Here is a 20767-nt window from a genome sequence, read left to right on the forward strand (position 1 = left end):
AATTTGAAGGCACAAGGTCTAATCTTATGAACTGAGAACTTGTCCCCTCCTTGGATGCATGCCTCAATGATTTGTTTCGTGAGGAGCAGCGCCTTCTCACTCAAACTACCACGGAACAACGTAGATCTACCTCTATTCCCATGGCTTATTCAGCACAAGGCAAGCCAAGAGGCAGGGATATGAGCACTGTTTAGTGCTTTTAGTGCAAAGGATTAGGCCATTTCGCTACAAACTGTCCCAAAAAAATTCCTGCAACTACTACAAAAAGGATGGCCATATTATCAAGAAATGCCCTACCAACATCCCAAGAGATCTGAAACAGCATATACTGCCTCAGTTGGCTCTTCTAGTACTGGTAGTTCTGTGGATACAGCACCTCCGACACAAAGTGGGCCTGCTCCAGTTCAACCAATGATCCTAAAATGATTCAACAAATGGTCATTTCTATATTCTCCGCTTTAGGACTCTCAAGTAAACCCTTCTCTACATCACTGGCTTGGTACTTTGATTCTGGGGCTTCCCATCATATGATAAACAATGCTCATTTCCTTACCAATATAAACAAATATTATGGAAATCTCAAAATTCATACTACTGATGGCAACCATTTATCTATCACGTTCACCAGTAATGTTTCTCCATCTCTAACCAATGTCTTTGTCTCTCCTGGTCTTACCCCTAATCTCGTTTCGGTTCATTAGTTGATTGACAATGATTGTAAAGTGGAATTCTCTAAATCTGGTTGTGTTGTGCAGAGTCAACAATCAGGGAAGATGATCGCGAGGGGGCCTAAAGTACGACGTCTTCTCCCTCTCCAATTTCCTTTGTATCCATGTTTTTCTTTGCCCTTTGTCACTTGTAATTCTGCTCATGTTGATTACCAAGCATGGCATAAACATCTCGGACATCCAAACTCTGATGTTCTTCATGATTTGCTAAATTCTGGTTTACTTGGGAATAAAGAGTTACCATCTCTTAGTGCTATTCAATTTGATTGTAATTCTTGTCGAATTGGCAAAAGTAAAACTCTGCCATTTCCCACTCACACACCAAAAGTAGTCCAGCTTTTTGATATGATACATAATGATATGTGGGGTATGGCACCGGTTACTTCTCATGCTAATTACAAGTACTTTGTCACTTTTATTGATGACTATAGTCGCTTCACTTGGATTTATTTCCTGCATTCTAAAGATGAAGTATTTTTTGTTTTCAAGCTCTTTCATGCTCATATTCAAACCCAATTTTCTGCCAATATCAAAATCCTTCGCTCTGACAATGAGGGTGAGTACATGTCTCGTTTGTTTCAGGAATTTCTGCAAACTAATGGCATAATCTCTCAACGGTCTTGTCCTTCAACCCCCCAACAAAATGGGGTGGCTGAAAGAAAGAACCGTCACCTTCTCGATGTTGTCTGCACCCTTCTTTTAGATTCAAATGTGCCCTCTCGGTTCTGGTGTGAAGCTCTCTCCACTGCTGTTCACCTCATCAACATATTGCCTTCTCCATCATTAAACCATGTCTATCCTTACACTCGGTTATTTGGTCACACTCCAAAGTATTCTAACCTTCGTACCTTTGGTTGTGTGTGCTATGTTCATCTTCCTGCACACAAATGCACAAAACTCACGGCTCAATCAGTCCACTGTGCCTTTCTAGGATACTTTGTACACGATAAAGGTTTTCTTTGCTATGATCCAAATCTGCGTTGTATTTGGGTTTCTAGAGATGTGATCTTTCTAGAAAACCAATATTTTTTCTCCACTCACCACGATCCCCTTTCTCCTTCATTTTCTATTTTTCCCTTGTTTACTAACTCTTCTGCAGATCCCATACCTTCTAAGCCTCTCCTAATGTATCAACGACACTCCTACGCCATATCAAAACAAACTTCCACACTTCTTGAGCCCCCTTCAAGTTCATTCCCAGATTGTTGACCCTGTTCCATCAACTGCACCTGCTCCTCTCAGACATAGTATTCAGGTTCATAGACCCCCAGATAGGTTGGGTTTCACCGCTCCTTTATCCTTGACAGCCACCTTATCTTCTACTCTCATTCCCTCATCTTATAAGTAGGTAATGGAGCATGAGTGTTGGCGGAAAGCTATTGAAACAAAACTTCTAGCACTTGAAGAAAACCAGACCTGAGATGTTGTTCCATGTCCCCCAACCAAATGTTTCTATCAAGAGTATGGCCTAGACCACGATGAATCCTTCGCATCGTTAGCCAAGATGCCCACCGTGCGAACCATACTAGCTCTTGCTGCATCTCAATCATGGCCTTTACATCAAATGGATGTTAAGAACACATTCCTACATGGTGATCTCAAGGAGGAAGTTTACATGAAGCTTCCCTCTGGTATGCCTACTTCCTCACCTAATGATGTTTGCAAACTAAAACGCTCTTTGTATGGTTTGAAGCAGGCACCGAGAGTATGGTTTGAAAGTTTGAAAAGTTTCAATCCACTCTCCTTGGCCTTTCCTTCACTCGAGTTAGTATCCTTTTTCTACAGAGGACAACTAAGGGCATAGGTGTTCTCCAACAGCAATTTGCTCAAAAAAATTGATATGTGCTTGGAGCTTCTCAAGGGCTTAGGTTGAATGAGTTGCTTTGGTTACTCTGGTTTTCATAATAAATAAATATGGGTCTCAGCAGATAGGCTCTTCTTCTAGGCCTGTTCCTATGGCTAATTGAGGGGCTCATTATAGGCCAAACAAAAAACAAGGCCTTCCATCAACTTTGTTCTCGGCCCAAGGCAACAATCGATCTAGGGACTCGGCCGCCATCCCAGAAAGGACCAACAAGCTCTAGCGAACTCTCTGACAGTATCCCGGCGACGATACCTCATCCAGCAACTAGGATCTTGCAAGACAATATTTAGAAAGAATTTTTCGAGGCTCAAGACAACAAAATTTGTTCGAATAATCTGAAAGAGAATTGAATAGATTATCTTGCTCCATCAACTATGATCCTCGAGAAGAAAGTGTGCTTAGATGCAAAGGGAAGGCGGAGGCTGTCTCTAGTGGCATTGTTATTATGTGGGATAAGAGGGTAGTCGAAATGGTTGAAGAACTAGTGGGGGATTTTTCGATGTCATTTCACTTTAAAAATGTGAAGGATGGTTTTGAGTGGACTTTTGTAGGTATTTATGGCCCAAATATAGATAGCAGCAAGAGCCTTTTGTGGGATGAGATGGTTGGACTATATGATTGCTAGGATCTTCCTTGGTGTTTTGGAGGGGACTTCAACACTATTCACTTCCCTAATAAGCATTCGGCTGAATCTCTTCTCTCTTGAACGATGTCTGATTTTTTAGATCTTATTTTTTAGCTAAATCTCGTTGATCTACCTATGATTGGAGGGGATTTCAGGTGGTCCAACGGGAGATCATGGTTGAGGCTGGACAGATTCTTGGTTTCCTCTTCTTGGGAGGTTCATTTTCCCGATTTATGTCAAAAACGGTTTCCAAGATTATGTTTTGATCACTTTTCCATTCTTTTGGATTGTGGGGGTATTAATGGAGGGCATGGATATTTTAAATTCAAAATATGTGGTTGAAGAAAGAGGGTTTCATGGATAGGGTGAGGGCTTGGTGGCTGTCGTATCCACTTTTTGGTTCTCCAAGTTCTGTTTTACAAAACTCAAAGCCTTAAAAATTGACTTATAGGTTTGGAATGTGGAAGAAGTTGGGAATTTGGATAAACAGAGGAAGACTCTTTTCGATCAGCTGCAAGCATTGGAGGATAGGGAGGTGATGGGTGGAATCTCGAAGGAGGATAGATTGAGAAAAGGTGAGGTGGTTGCTGAACTGGAGAAGAGATTTCTTTATTGGAGGAGATTTTATGGAGGCAAAAATCTCCGGTTCTTTGGCTGAAGGAAAGTGACAATTACACTAAATTTTTTCATCGTATCGCAAACTCTCATCACAAAAATAATGACATTGAATACCTTCAATCAGGGGACACTATTACTTCAGATCCTTTGGATAATAAGGATCACATTGTTATTTTCTACGAGAAGCTTTTCCAAGAGGACTTCTCTTGGAGACCCAAACTTGATGGGCTGGATTTTGTGCATATTGACCAGCACTCTATGGACTGGTTGGAGAGATCATTTGAGGAAGAGGAGTTTCTTGATGTGGTTAGAAGGACGGTGCGTGATAAAGCACTGAGTCCTGATAGTTTTTCTATGGCTTTCTTCCAAGATTGTTGGGATATTGTGAGAGAGGATATTATTAAGGTTTTTATTGAGTTTCATGCATACATGAAATTTGAGAAAAGCCTTAATGACACATTTATTGCCCTTATTCCAAAAAAAGTGGGGCTGTGGAGATGAAGGATTTGCGCCCTATAAGCTTGGTCAACGGGGTCTATAAGATCATTTCGAAGGTTCTAGCCAACCACATAAGTGTGGTGATGGAAAAGATCATTTCAAAAAATCAGAATGCATTTGTTAAGGGGAGACAAATCCTTGATTCATTTTTAGTTGCTAATGGATGTTTGGAAAGCAGACTTAGAGAGGGAGTTGCTGACATTCTTGTTAAGCTGGAAATGGAAAAGGCAGTTGATCATGCGAACTGGGAATTTCTTTTATATTTACTTGGGACACATGGCTTTGGAGAGAACTAGTGTGCTTGGATTAGACATTGTATCTCAACGGTCAGATTTTCAATCTTGGTGATTGGTTCCCCGGTTGGATTTTTTTCTAGTCTCAAGGTTTGAGACAAGGGAATCCGTTGTCTCCTTTCCTCTTTATTATTGTCATGGATGCTTTGAGTAGAATAATTGATGCAGCTGTGGAAGGAAATTTCATGTCAGGTTTTTCAATGGGTGGAGTGTCTCCTGGTAGTATCAAGGTCTCACATCTCCCGTTCGCTGATGATTCTCTTATTTTTAGTGACCTAATCATGATCACCTTCGTCATTGAGCTTCAAAGCTGTTTCTAGGCTTAGAGTCAACTTATATAAGCCAAAAATGTTCCAGTGGGCCCTGTCTCAAATACTAGGGACTTGGCAAACATTTTGGGTTGTACGATCTCATCTCTTCCCATGATATATCTAGGCCTTCCCTTGGGTGCCTCTTATAAATCTTCGTCGATTTGGGATTGAATGATTGAGAAAATAGAAAGAAGGTTGGCTGGGTGGAAGATGATCTATTTATCCAAAGGAGAAAGAATTACTCTGATTAAAAGTACGTTGTCCAATCTTCCAACATATTTTCTTTCCCTCTTCCCTTTGCCAGTGGGGGTGGCTTGTAGAATTGAAAGAATCTTCCGTAATTTTTTGTGGGGTGGTGTTGGGGATGACAAAAAGCTCCATCTAGTAAGTTGGGATAAAGTCTGTTCAGCAGTTACTTGTGGGGGTTTGGGTAATCTTAATTTGAGGCTTTTTAATAAAGCCCTTCTTGGAAAGTGGCATTGGAAATATCAATTAGATAGGGGTAGCAATATGTAACACAACCCGTTAACCCAACACGAACACAACACGATAAAAGCAGGTTTGAGGTTGACCTTAACGGGTTCTGGTCAAAACGAGTTAGCCCATCAAGACACGATTGCTTAACAAGTCACTAACAGGTCAACCCATTATGACCCGTTAAGAAAGTTGAATTTACATTTGTACCCTTAGACCTAAGATTGTAGCATTAATACTTTATAATGTGTGTTTATCATATTTGGGATTGTAACTTTAATATTATTACAATCTATGTTTATCATATTTGTGTAATTGTGTGTTTATCATATTTGGGATTGTAACTTTAATATTACTACAATCTCTATTTATCATATTTGTGTAATTGTGTGTTTATCATATTTGGTACTATTAAGATTTTAATGTCAGTATTTTTATTATTTGGATTGTAATTTTGGACTTTTAGTTAGTTTTTTTATAGATATTATTTATATTTTAATATTTATATAAAATCAATCAGATCAAACGGGTTGAAACAAGTCTGTTCAACCCATTAATGTAAACAGGTTGAAACGTGTCGTATCGTGTCAATCTATTTCGTATTCACTAACGGGTTAAAACGGGTCGTGTTCGGGTTGACCCATTTAAGTATAATTAATATACATGTCTTAACACGATACGAACACAACCCGTTAACACGATTTGACACCCCTACAATTAGAGAGGGATGCGTTATGAAAAAATATTATTGATGCTAAATATGGGAGGGCTTGGGTGTATTAGTGTTCTAATGAAGTTAGAAATGTATATGGTGTGGGCTTGTGGAATTACATATGGAATGGTTGGGGGGAATTTATTAACCATGTTTTGTTCAAGGTTAGAGGAGGAGATATGATTTGCTTTTGGCATGACCTTTGGTGTGGGGAATTGGCTCTCAAGAATACTTTTCCTTCCCTATTTAGAATGGCAAGGGACAAAGATGCTACTGTAGCTGATTCTGTATGTTTTTCCAATAATATTCCCCAATGGAATGTGAGATTTATTAGATATGTTCATGATTGGGAAGTGCCGATCATTACTGTCTTTCTCAGTACTGTATGACACAGAATGATGTGGCAGCATGCTGGAAATTAATTTTTTCCGTTAGTTCTTATTATAAAGTGCTGTCGTGTCAACCAATTCCCTTGGAACTGTATTTGGAGATCCAAGGTACCTACTAGAGTCGCTTTTTTCTACTGGTTGGTGTCATTCAGGAAGATTCCGACAACGGATAATTTGAGGAAGTGCAGTATAGTTTGCCTAGACTGGTGTTATTTGTGCAAGAAAGATGGGGAGTCAGTTGATCATTTGTTTCTGCATTGTGAGGTAGCAAAGACTATTTGGGATGAGATTTTCAGCAGGTTGGGTATAGCTTGGGTGATGCCCAAGAGAGTGGTGGATCTATTGGCTTGTTGGAAAGGATTTATGGGCAGCCATCACATTGCTGATATTTGGAAGATGATTCCTCTATGCTTAATGTGGTGTTTATGGCTATAAAGGAATGGACGCTGTTTTGATGACAGAGAACACTCGTTGGGAGAATTTAGAGAGTTTTTCTCTTGAACCCTTTGCTTTTGGGCGAGAACTCTTGTACTGAATGGGGATATTTTAAATGTTTCTTTTTTAGAGAATTGGCAATAGATTCTTTATCTTCATATGAAAAATTATGTCTTTTGAAGATTGATTTTGAATATGAAGAAAAATTCCTACATTGAATTATGTATTTTTTGATCAAATAATAATAAAACAATAAAGAGAGAGAAGAGAAAAAAGAAAAGAGAGAAAAAAAAAAAGAGAAAAGAGAGAGTTGGGAGGAGAGAGAAAAACCAATAAAATATAGTTTGAAGAAAGAAAATGAGTTCTTCATCTTTGAATAAGAACTATACATAGTTATTTATAATTATAGATATGAATAAACCAATGCAGACCATTTTAAGGGCATATTCTTCAAATTCAAAGATGAAGATGAAGATAAATAACCCAATGCCAATGCTCTTAGGCATTGTTGGTTCCTAGTTCATAGCTTGTATTTAGGTGTTTCCGCTTGCATACTTCTTGTGTACTTGAGCTATGCCAATCTACTTGCATTAATAAAATCTCTTATTACGTATCAAAAAAAGAAAAACTTTGACCTAGTGCAACAGGGATGATATGGCTATAATGCTATATAGTTATATAGCTACATGAATCTATGATATATGATGCTTTTTTTTTACCTATTAGAGAAAAAAAAAGGGAAAACTTAAATTAAGTAATGGCATCCAAAATCACCAATAATTTTATGTCTCGTACCATGAGTTGATACCATCAAAAGCATCACCCATTTGCAGCATTTTTGACAAAATGTCCAACACTTCATTAATTTGTTGTCTGACATGAGTTCCTCGATGTGGCAAAAAACTCTTGACAAGTGTTTTTAGCCCATAGATCTGCAAAGGACAGGAGAAGTAAACATGAGTAATTTACAGGGAAAGTTCCATACAGGTAATCAGAAATTTCAAGCAGCTACCACCACCTCTCATAAGGCTCAGACCTGAGATTTTTTAATTTTTTCTGAACAAAACATTTTCTGAGAGAATTTCTTTTAGTATTTTTTTTTCCTTTAGCGGGCTTGTTAAACTACCTATCAACCAACATTCCTACAAAAAACAAAATTCCTGGAAGCAAAAGCCCTAGACCAAAGCCTTAATCTGAATACCTGCATCAGTTCACGAAAAAATTAAAAAAAAAAACAATGCCCACTTAATATCCAACAGAATTTTAATTTTAACCAGCTACTAATGCTTTGCAGACAGAAAATTTCAACACCATGACCACTAATGAATAAAGCCTCCAATCTTTTCTTGTGACCACTTTTGTAAGCCTAAGATAGGTCTATATATTGTCATAATGCACATTCCAAAAGTTTCACTCATGTCACCACCAAACACTTCATGTCCTGTGTCATTGACTGGGAAAAGCAAATCAGAATTAAAAGAAATTTTTATATTAACAGCTGAAACTGAGCCTATTGATTCAAATGAAACTTCACCTATCCAAAACCTACCTTTAATTGGCAAGAATTACAACAACCAGAAGTAGCATCGGGTGAATTCAGATCATCTGTAGCATATGCCTACACACAACAAAATTCACACTGCTCAGCAAATAGTTTCTTATGAGCAAGTGAAGTAGAAATAACAAATAAGAAAAACGCATTACAGCTCAATATATTACTTGAAATATATTCTCCTTAATAAATGACACTATCTCTACATTTTGAGCCTCAAATGTTGAAATAGAGTATTGAGCAACACAACCCAAAGACTGCAAGATTGTTGGAATGTTCCGCCTCCTATGAAGAGAATCCACAAGTTCCTGGACAGATGCATAGAACGAAGTTTTGTTTGTCACAACAGAGAAGCTTGTCCCTATTAAAAGGATAAATCAAAATCCAAATGGGCTATAATATAAATATTAACATGCAGACAACATAACTTATGATTTCTGGTATAATTAACGAGCAGAAACTTCAAACTCAGAAAACAAAATAATAATTGGGTTGAGATTTGTAGAGGTGCTTATGGCATTGGTGCTTATATATGAGCTGAAAAGTTTGTGAACTGGGTATTGGTTAAAGGAGGTTGTTTTCCGGGTTCTCTCAACTGATTAGCCTCAGGAGTTGAGATTTGTGCCTCCATTGATAAAATTAATAAGTTCGCAGGTAAAGTTTTGATCGATCTTTATAACTAGGGCTAAAAGGTGAATGCATAAGCACCTCTACCATAGCAGGAGATCAACAATAACCATCTTCGAAGCTTGATGCGGGAAGATTTGACAAAAAGTACATGATACATTAACTCAGGAGGAAAATGGAGATTTCATCCACTAATGCAAAACCAGATACAAACATTATCACTTTTTCATTCAAAAATATGAAAATGAAGCAAAAAGAACAAATGAGGAGTCACAACGCTGGAGATCAAAGTCCACTCAACTTAAATTTCTTTAAAAATCAAGTGCAGAGTTGCGTAGAATACTAGAAGTAAAGAATTGTAACTCAAAAGTTGCCTGGGGATCAAGAAATTAACTTTGGTTAAATATAGGTCATGAGTAACCACCCTATACGAGTTTTTTTTAGGGGGGAGGACCTCAAATGAAGGTTCACCCATGTCTAGAGCTGCTAATTCAAGAAATAAAGTTGGGTCTAAAAACAATTTACTTATCATTATGCCTTATTAAGGATGGCTTAAAAAAATTGGGGCATAACATGATCATTGGGACAAAATAGAAAGAGGGTTGTAAGTTATCAAACTTCTGCAGTAGTAATGTGGTCACAAGAATCAAATTTGTGGAAGCGCTCAAATGCAGTTGGGACCTCTTTTCATACTTCATGGAGTATACAGAACTTACTAACTCCAAAATAGACAGGTGTACCTTGCATAATTCTGAAAAGAAGAATTGCTCAGAAGCACCAGCTAATGCCGCAATTGCAGCAACAGCAAATTTGGCCTGAGTGCGACTTCCCTCAAGACATACTCTCTGCAAGATCGGGTATATCTCACTACAGAAAAAGGCAATAACATTGTGATATGCCTGTTAGCAAAGCGAAAGAATCCAATACAATTAAGACTAATCCATTTGTAGGCATGCCTGAATTCATATGAACATATTTAAGCATAGAAAAAATTCTCCCCATCTCCTTTTAATCATGCATATTACTGTCTACCAATATGACCACCATTATAAAACAGATTGCAGAATTACCTGAGTTGTACACATATATGAGGACCTGCTTTCACCAACACTTCAATCAGCTTATCATTGATTTGGCGACTCTCCTCTATCAACATTTGAAGTTGTACTTCTGAACCTCTCAGGAGTGAGGGGAAAATGCTAATGATAGCCTAAGTCAAGTGAGATAGCAGTAATTTTAAGTAAATGGAATATATAATAAACAATTCTTAAACTTGCAATTACATGTGGGAATTTGCAATTGGTTAAGATAGCAAAACTATCCTATTAAAAAATGGCAAACTAACCCTGCGAAAAGATTCTGTTATAAAACTGCTTCTCCATCCACAAACTCATTTCCTTTTTGTCCATTGTTCTCCTCTTTTAAATTCAAAGCATTAAAAAAGAAATAAGATCAAATTACCGTTTGGTTACACAGATGAGATGAGATAAGATTAGATATTTTAAATAGTAATGAATAAAATATTGTTATAATATAATTTTATAATATTAATTTTGTATTGGAATTTGAAAAAATAAAGTTATTTATTATATTTTGTATGGGGAATTGAAAAAGTTGTAATGATGAGTTGAGATGAGATGAGATGAGTTTTTTAGTTTTGTGTAACCAATCCGAGCCTAAACTAATGTTCCTTATTGATTGACTTCCTCACCTTCTTAGAGGTTGTTTAATCAGAGTAGGAGAAATCAGTTTAGGTTGATTCAGTTAATTCTGCCAAAAGGTAACAGAAGCTGTGCTGACAACTATATTAATGAAAAGCACAAGGATAATTGCCTGAAGTCAGCCTCAAGTGACAAGGCCAACATCAATTGTGAGACACATAAATCATACATTTGACACAGTTGATCCCTCTGCAGCCAGCTATCATTCATACCTTATCTCTCTTCTGAATCAGTGTGTAGATTGTCGTCGAGCGGTCTACTTACAGGGCATAGAAGTAATCAAGTACATGCCCACTGAATGTAGTAACTCAATCAACGTGTAAAATGTAGCTAAATCAGTGTGTGGATTGTAGCTGAGTTAGTATGTGGATTGTAGCTGAGTTTTCTCAGAGTTTTTCTAGTAGTTGAATATTTCAATATGCCGTGCCGTGCAGACAGATAGAAACAGATTATTCCATACCCATGTAGCAGCAATATTTTCTTACCAGAAGAAGTTTGGCAGAAGAAGCCTCCAAGAGTCTATTTCCAGATCTGTTACAGGAAAGATGATCTAAAATGCAGTGGACGTGCTCTGAACCAAATATGTTATACGAGCATTTTGAGGAGAGTGAACGCAAAAACTCAAATAGCGGGTGCCTATCACCTAGGATTTTCAAAAATTTATCCTGAAAAAAAAATGTAACATAATGAAATCCATGGATACACTTGCCCAGTCTATCTGGAATAAAGAACAGATTATTTAATAAAAAAAAAATTCCAGAATAATATATTGCCTCTCCAAAACAAGGAGATTTAAGCAACTTTATATGCACATTTTAAAACATACAGATAAAAATTCTTTTCTTTCCACTTTTCTCAGCCAGAAACAGAAGAAAATTTACCAACAAGGAGGCCAACCATTGAGGTAAACCAGATATCAAGTATAAAAAGCCTTATCAATTATCATGACTCTGACCAAATTGAGCTAAGGGAAAGAGGGAGCATGGGATGCTATATGGCACATGAATAAACTAACTCCATTAACATCCAAGCAGAAGAAAATTCAGTGCCAAATATGATGACATGAAACATACAGCTAGCAAAACTTCCAGACACTGAATGTTTTGGCTCCCCAGAACTCACACTAAATGTGAAAATCTTATGTGATTCCTTATCTTTCAGAGCATAATTAGCTTCCCATTAACTCACATAAGAATAGATATGCCAATAAAAGGCCACATGTGATAGGTGTCAATGAACTTATATGAGGTAAGAAGAAAAGTAAATTAAGGATCCATGTCAAATTTCTGAAGCGTTTTTGCAAATCCAATCCATATTATGTGAGGAAATTAACTCCAGCTCCTCCACTGCTAGCCATTACTTTGTTTGTTTGCAACCAATTTTAAAAATCAGAGCATTCGTTCCATATGAATCTTCCTAATAACTCCAAATCTGATGTCATGGTGTAGTTAGGAAATTTATTTGTTTCCCAAATCACATAGGCAAAGTAACAAATTAGTGGTAATCTAGAAGTTTTACTTGCTTCATTATTATAATTCGTATAAGTATTCCAAGCAAATTAGAAAGATTTCATTACCCCATTCTTTCCTAAAAATATTAGGCAACCAACAGAAACAAGTCCAATCAGAGACTCTTGCTCATTATATTGCTTAAAAAAATGATAGAACAAAAGCCAGATAGAATGTGATCTTCAGATCATTCAAGCTTGACCAGCAGACTAACACAGGTAGTCAAGCCCCAAAACCCATGCCATTGAAAACAATGTCCAAACCCACTCAACCAGAGGCCCAACAGCACCACTGGTTGGACTGTTGGCAGTTCACATGATTTCAACATGCTTAGGCTCCTCTTAAACACGCTGAATAAAAGCCAACCCCCTCCCTCCTTTTGCAGTCAACTACGCAGGCCCTCTCAGTTCAAAGACCCAAGTCCCCTCCACCTCACATATATATGATCAAAGATGAGATTCTGCTGCCACCCACAACCACAGGTAAGGCATATAAATCAAGGCCACCGCCACCATAAGCAGATCAAGGTAAAGATTCTGCAAGTAATACCCTTTCGTTCGAAGCTATTATTGTGGTGTCGTTCAGATACCAGTAGAAGAGGTGTTGTGAATGATGATGGAGACACCACTGTTTCTATTAATGTGCAGGAGAAACATTGCAATGCATTACTGCACTTCTGACTTTGTGTATTGTGTCAAAGCAGCACAGAGAGCAGCACATCTCCATTTCTTCTCTTCTTTCTTTCTTTCTTCTCTTCTTCCACTTTTCTATCTCAGACTTCCTGGGCACCTTTGTTGTTTTCTTCTTACCACATTTGTTGGATTTTTACTGCATCAAGGGTTCCAAATACATACAACCATGTGCTTTATGAATTTCTAACTTTACAAACTTCCATGACTTAGTCACCTTTTGTTTTTTTAATTAACTTCTGGTAATTTTTTAAACGATCAAATTCTTGAATTGTTTATGATTTCACAATCTAAGTCTGGTCCAACCAGCAGTCAGAACCCTATACATTGAATATTTCACTTTTCTGTTCCCTTCATCACTTTTCTTATTTTAAAACATTGTAAAAGTCCCAAGATATGAAAGAACCAGCTGCCAATTTTCGTTAACTTAGCAAATCTCACAAAAGCTTGTAACAGATAATCCAATATGGCAATCTTAATGCACTCTAAAGACAATAGAGCTCTCTAAGGAGGCAAAATGGGGGGAAATGTGAAATCTTTGGTCAAAAGTAAGAAAGGAAACAGTAAAATTACTCTGTTGTTCAGAGCATCTCTGAATTTCACTTCATCCAATAACAGTGCCAATGAGTTGAAAATGCTATTATCTTTCATTTGGCTCAATTTAGTAAAGGAGTCTTCTGCTTTGGAAGGATCTGGAAAAAATGCCACCATTTTTATAATTGTAGTTTTCATTCTCTTCTGCATCTCTTCTGAGCTATTCTCCTGCACAACATCTCCAATGTTTCAGTAATTCAAAGCTTTCCAAGTATAAGCAGGAACACATAGCCAAGTCTCAAACATGCTGCCACCACACTGATTCTTACACAATTACAACAGCTTTTAAGAAAAGAAGGAATACTAAACATATAAAAAGGGCTCATATGCAATGTCTTGCATGTCTAAAGCCAAGGCTCATATGCATACGATTAATTATAGATCGATTGGAAAAACTAGAAACTTCAGAATTAGATATTGCCAGATAATTTAATTCTACAAAATCACACAACCTAAAGACATAATATCATATACAAATCTACTCAAAAAACTCAACGTATGTATGCCTTGAGTTGCTTATTAAAGCATGGTTCTAGCAAGTGATGAACCATGCACATGGGCTATTGACTAATTCTGATTAATAGTTAGCAACTAGTATGCTCATGAACAGTACCTTCTCTTTCTTTCGTAGGGCTAAATAGATCTGCATCTCTTTTTGCAACCTGAAAACATACAGAACTTGTCAGTATTTCCTTCTAGAGTAATGCTACAAATTACACTCCTATCCCACTTTTATCCCATTACGTAAAATGTGGCACTTTTATCACCATTGGATCTTCCGTTATATTTTTAAAAGAAAATTTAAAGGTTGATGGGCTATGCCACCTCATCACAATGGGATAGAAGTAGGATGAAAGTGTAGTTTGTACAATTTCCCTTCCTTTTATCACTCAGAATCATACCATCAAGTTAGTAGGGATACCTTCGTTTCTGGGATAAGATAGAGTTCAATGCCTTTATGTGAAGAGGGGTGAAAATAGAAAACAAATGGATCCAGTGCCTTGTCCTCTCCTCAATTGAAAGAGGAGCCGGAAATAAATCCTCTGCAAGCACAATCTCCATGTTTTGGGACCTGAGGAATGTTGACAATTGTTACAACATTTTACAATTGACCCAAAATTTTTCATTTTTGGGAAATTCGAGAAGAGTTCAAATGCTACATTCATTGCTCTTGTCCCCAAAAAGGTTGGTGCAATGGAGGTGAAAGATTTCCACCCTATTAGTCTTGTGGAGAGTATGTATAAGATAATTTCAAAAGTTCTTGCTAATAGGATGAGAATAGTCATGGATAGAATCATCTCTAAGTCTCAAAATGCATTTGTTAAGGGAAGAAAAGTTTTGGATTTGGTCCTTATTGCTAATGAATGCTTGGACAGCATGATAAAATCAGGAGTTCTGGGTATTTTATGTAAGTTAGACATAGAGAAGGCTTATGACCATGTTGATAGGGAATTCCTTTTTTTTTGTTGAGGAGATATGGTTTTGGGGAGAGATGGAGGTCGTGGATGAGGCATTGTGTCTAAATGGTTCGACTTTCAATTTTGGTGAATGGTGACCCAGTGGGATTCTTCAACAGTTCACGAGGGTTGCGTCAAGGCGATCCATTATCATCCCTCTTATTTGTTCTTGTCATAGAGGCTCTAAGCAGAATGTTTTTAGCTTCAATTGAGGGTGGTTTCTTCTCAGGATACTCGGTGGGGGATACTAACCAAGGCTCTACCATTATTTCGCATCTTGTGTTTGCTAATGACACATTGTTATTTTGTAAGGCAGATCAAGGTCATACTCAATCTTTGAAGGCTATTTGGCTTTGTTTTGAAGCAGTATCTGGTTTAAAAGTAAATCTTTCTAAATTTGAGTTGGTTGTCGTGGGTAACGTTCGCAATGTCATAGAGTTGGCCAATATATTGGGTTGTGTGGTTTTTTTGCTGCCTATGAAGTATCTTGGCCTTCCACTGGCAACATCATTCAAATTTTAGACTATTTGGGATGAGGTGTTAGAGAAGATAGAGCGAAGGCTGGCTGGGTGGAAAATGTTGTATTTGTCTAAAGGGGGTCGGATTACCTTAATAAAGAGTACTCTCAAACCTTCCCACATATATTTTTTATCATTATTTCCCCTTTCAGCTAGAGTTGCCTTACGGATTGAGAAGCTCCAAAGAGACTTTCTTTGGAGTGGACTTGGCGATGAGTTTAAGGGCTGGTTTGGATACATAAACCCAAACTATCCCATCTCATCTCATCTCAAATAATCATTACAACTTTCATGAATTCCCACACGAAATATAATAAACAATTCAACTTTTTCAAATCCCAAAACAAAACTAAAATTAAAAAATTATATTATAACAATATTTTATTTAACTTTTAACAAAATATCTCATCTCATCTGAACTGTGTAACCAAACGAGGCCTAAGTTTCACCTACTTGGTTGGGACAAGGTGTACTCTCCAATGAGGGGTGGTGGGTTGGGGGTTCGCAACTTTAGAAATGACTCTTCTTAAGAAATGGATGTGGAGATATAAACATGAGAGGGAAACATTATGGAAGGTGGTGATTGATACTAAGTACAGGAGCATAACGAGGGGTTGGTGCCAATGAAGTTAGGGGGGCATATGGAGTGGGGTTAGGGAAGCATATCTAGAAAGGTTGGAGGTGTTTCTCTGGCCACACTAGACCATGTTTGGGGGATGGTAATAGAATCAATTTCTAGCATGATGTCTGGATTGGAGATACAGCTCTTAAGGATGCATTGCCCTCTATTTTTAGAATTGCACAAGAACAAGATGCTTTGGTGGCAGACTTGAGGGAAATCACTAATGGCTCACAATAGTGGAATGTCAATTTCATTAGGGAGGCACATGATTGGGAGGTCAGTAACCTTGTTGAGTTCTTTAACTTGTTATACACCATTGGAGTTATTACAATGGTGGACAAGTTGGTTTAGTTGCCTTCCAGCAAAGGAAAATTTTATGTGCGCTCTTTCTATGAGATTCTCACTACTCAACTAGTAATCACTTTCCTTGGAAAAGCATTTGGAGAAGTAAAGCACCTCCTAAGGCTGCTTTTTTTGTTTGGACTACATCCTTAGGGAAGATTTTGACCATTGATAATCTAAGGAAACATGGGCTTATCCTTATGAATTGGTGTTGTATGTGCAGAAATAGTGGCAAAACAATGGATCATTTACTTCTACATTATAAGTTTGCAAGGGCCACATGGAATTACTTTTTCAGCAAAATGGGATTAGCATGGGTTATGCCGAAGAGGGAGGTCAACCTATTAGCTAGTTGAAGAGGGATCACGAGGATACCACAGATTGCAGCTGTGTGGAAGATGGCTCACATTTGCCTACTTCAGTGTATTTGGAGTGAAAAGAATGACCAAAATCTTGAGAATCAAGAGCGTTCTTTGGAAGATTTTCAGAGTATTTCTGGAAGAATATTTATGTGGGCAATTGTTATAGACTTTAATGGTCTCAACTTTTATGATTTCCTTGTAACCGTTGCTGCTGATTCCTAACTAGGTGTAATCACATGTATACTTCATGTGTACTTGGGCTATGTCTATTTCTATATCAATAAAATATCTTATTACTTATAAAAAAAATTACAACATTTTTGTTCAAAAAACCCTGTGGTCCAAATACGCATACCTGAACTCCTTGCAATCTTTATCATAGCACAGCATCAAAACTTTACACAAAATCTGTTCAAAGTGGTCACTTATTGCCATGTGGCCTTCAGAACATTTCTTACAATAATCTTGGTAAACTTCCACCAACTTGTGCAAGGCCTTCTTTCTAACAGATATCTACATTAAGATAAAAGTATTATCTGAGTATCGGTAACTGTATTCAGGCACAGAAAAGAAAATTACCATAGAAGTACCTTCTTATCCCGAAGTCTTTCTGTAGCTTGAGATATTAATTTGGGGGGAACAGATTTCAAATTAGATAGGGCAAGATCACAGGCAACAATCACAGCTTGCATTCTCACTCGATCATCAAAGTCTAACAATCGATCTTCCAAAGCAGCTGCTCATATAATAAGCATTCAACAAATGAGGTAGACTAGATTTCAAATACTGTAAAAAAATCAGGAGACATGCCACAATGGAAGTACAAGTTTGATTGCTCAAAACTTACTCAGAACTTCATGCAACGCTGTCCCTGAGGGATTGGCCAGGTAGAAAGCCTTAACACATTGCAGAGCACTAACTCTAACTTCCACAGATTTATCTGAGAATCTTTTCAAGAACTCTAAGAAAAGATCACGGTAGTGTTTTGCAACATGCTGTCCGGGAAGTCCAAAAAGTTTTCCAATTAATTTAACAGCTTTTATTCGAACATCAACCTGATCAGTCTACAAATAGAACCCTGTGGTTAATAAGTGGTACATGGTGCATTAAGATAAACTGACCAACTGCACGAAACAAATAACAGTGGCCCAGCGGGCGTGCACACACACACACAGAGTTTGTACCAGTAACTCTTGAGTCAAGTTTGGAATGACAGCAAGAAGCATCTGAGGAGCACACTGGAAAAGTTTAAAAATAATTTCATGGTAAAATTCTTTGAGTTCATTCTCTACAGCATCTCTATCCAGAATACAAGTGGTTAGAAACCCACGGACAAAGGGCTCAAGCTTTTCTGCACAATGTTGGCTGATGGACACAGCAAGCTGGTAAGAGGCCGAAGGTGCACCCTGTAAAACATACATGAAATATAAAAGCATTTAGGTGGAAGTGAAGTAAATGTGAAATCCAATGTGACTCGTGAAAAAGCATAAATGTTAAAACATAACAACCCAAACCATTGCACAATATGTTAAAGTTCAATTTTAAAAATTTTCCTGGTATTAGGCCTGCAACCCGTCCAGCCAGAGTCGGATTTTGGCCCGATCCGATCCGATACAGCTTTACATGTGCGCCAACCCGAACCGAAAAATTTGATCGGGTCGGATCCGAGATTAGTTTCAGGGGCTGATTCTCCAGGAAGAAGAAAGCAATTATTCCACCATATTCAATTCCAAGGAGAAATCAAACGAAAAAGAAAATAATTAGATGCAAAAACAAAAAAATGGCCACCGGTCTTCCCTTGACTTCCTCTTCCCCAATCTTTTGGGATCGTCGATGCGCATGCCCACTCAATTGCGCAAGAGATGGATTCTGGTCCCTCCTCCACTGTCGCTAATTCTCCATAGGTGTCCTGTTTCAAATCAAACAACCACTGCCGCCAAGAAGGTTCTAGACATGTCCTTGTAGAGCATCCTTCTGGGAAAATCTTTTGCCATCGGGGACACCAACTGGAAAATTCTCTTAGATTGGCCCTCAACACTGCCTCGATGATTAGCCCTCGCCAAGTGGGTCACTGGATCGTAGACGATGAAGCCATTGCAGGAGAAAAAAATGAGATCGTGCGAGCAGTGAGATGGGTCTCTTCAGGGTATGCATGTGTCTTTTTCTGGCTAGGGGAGCAGCAACAGAAGGTCTAAGGCGACAAAGAACACCACTGGCTAGGGTTTCTATGGGCGGTGGGGTGAAGGAAACGGTTCGACGGTTTCGATGAAGAACCCGCTAATATATCGTGACCCGATGAACCCGTTTTTGTTCGGATTGGACGGATCAGTTAGTCAGATGGATCGGGCCCAAGGCCCTTTATGCACAGCCCTACCTGGTAGTCCTGTTCTCTAGGAAATTTGATATTTAAATATAGACAAAGTGAAGCAACTAGTTGTTTTAAACTAAAATGAAAAAACAAGAAAAACTAACAAGAAAGAAAGTAGGATCTCTACTGAAAATACAGTGTAATTAGGAAGCTAGAGAAGTAAGAGTTTTAAATAAAAGTTATCCCCCGAGGGCAGGATAACTTCTATTTAAAATTCTTTACCCCCAAATTACACTTAGAAAAAATCTACTTCCCGGTTTCATGCATGCAGATGCTGCAGAATTAAAGGCAACCTAGATAATAATTGAGAAGGCATGTAAGATTTTATAATTAAACAATTAAAGGAAATATTTAAGTCTAACAAGACTGGAGCTCATGGATTTTCTCCTTGGAAATGAAGCATAAACTCATCAATAAGTTGGGTAAGATGCAGAGTATGTTGAAACATGCAAACTAAAAATGAGAAGCAGAACCAGAAAAGTTAATATAAACATGATACAGGATACTCTAGACTAAAGAATAAGAAGAACCAGATAGGTAACTAAAAACAGAACAAGGAAACCTCTAGACTAATAACACAGCTACCCAGCAAGGTAACTCCAATAACACTGGTAATCAACCGTTCTGCTATGAAAATGGTCCAGAGCCCACATCAATGTCTCCAGGCAGAAGAGATATACAGAGCATTGACCCCATAAACAATCTGCGTAATAGCAGCATTGCATCAACAAAAACACCTCTCCTTCTCCTAGGCTACCGAGGCATGTGAGGAATATCCCTCCACTCACAGCATCTTGAACAAAATTATTCCGCTTCCTGAAGGCCTCAGACACCAAGTCATTCAACCTTCAGAGCAACCCTTAACCAGCCAAATTACGTTGTATTAGTATAACATTAATGGCCTCAAGAAAGCACCTTCTCAAGTTGGCCATAATTTCTACGGGAGAGACCATCAACAATATATGTTGAAGACCTCCACAAAGAGGTTTTTGCATTTCCATGTGAAATCATGACTCCAAGCACAAGCAGCTGCTTCCATATCCTATGAATGAGCAAGGGAGCAATCCTTTTCAAAAACCTAGGAAGCCAACACCCATAAAGAAGCAAAAACTTCGGTAAATCCCACAAAAAGCAATAACCTTAGACATATAGAATTAGCTACATGAATCTATTCAACACCATGAAGGTTCAAGTACAAAAACATTTACCTCTCCTACTATGAACATAGAAGGTGATTATTTGTAATTAACGTGCAGTAACACATCTATGTACCCACAACATCCACAGCATTAAAAAGGTCCTTTCCATAAGTCCAATTCACAAAATAGTTAAAGAAACTGTCACTCAGATCTCCCTACTCACTTAAAACACCATACACCATGACAAAAGCAATGTCAGGGTCTTATCATTTGAAGTATGAAACAGTTCCTGGTGTCAACCTCTTCAAATTCAGCTGTCAA

At 37.9% G+C, this 20767-nt stretch overlaps 1 protein-coding gene across 7 annotated transcripts in view; it reads right to left on the bottom strand.

The window, feature by feature from the left end:
- Positions 1-20767, bottom strand: part of LOC122309831 (sister chromatid cohesion protein PDS5 homolog A) — a 40578-nt gene that overhangs the window by 15751 nt on the left and 4060 nt on the right. For 5 of the 7 annotated variants that reach the window (XM_043123520.1, XM_043123518.1, XM_043123517.1 and 2 more), the window contains exons 5-17: positions 18124-18345; positions 17787-18003; positions 17530-17675; positions 17295-17452; positions 14561-14710; positions 14252-14300; positions 13618-13806; positions 11333-11512; positions 10197-10336; positions 9867-9993; positions 8667-8807; positions 8497-8565; positions 7743-7879 (exon numbers count right to left, since the gene is read on the bottom strand). In XM_043123520.1, the coding sequence (XP_042979454.1) occupies positions 7743-7879; positions 8497-8565; positions 8667-8807; positions 9867-9993; positions 10197-10336; positions 11333-11512; positions 13618-13806; positions 14252-14300; positions 14561-14710; positions 17295-17452; positions 17530-17675; positions 17787-18003; positions 18124-18345 (1925 nt within the window). Of the gene's footprint in view, positions 1-7742; positions 7880-8496; positions 8566-8666; positions 8808-9866; positions 9994-10196; positions 10337-11332; positions 11513-13617; positions 13807-14251; positions 14301-14560; positions 14711-17294; positions 17453-17529; positions 17676-17786; positions 18004-18123; positions 18346-20222; positions 20386-20767 lie in introns of all 7 variants that reach the window. The other 2 variants (XM_043123523.1, XM_043123521.1) reach the window with 2 other exon arrangements.

The sequence above is a fragment of the Carya illinoinensis genome, chromosome 5, assembly GCF_018687715.1.
Source record: "Carya illinoinensis cultivar Pawnee chromosome 5, C.illinoinensisPawnee_v1, whole genome shotgun sequence".
In the NCBI taxonomy this organism is placed as follows: domain Eukaryota; kingdom Viridiplantae; phylum Streptophyta; class Magnoliopsida; order Fagales; family Juglandaceae; genus Carya; species Carya illinoinensis.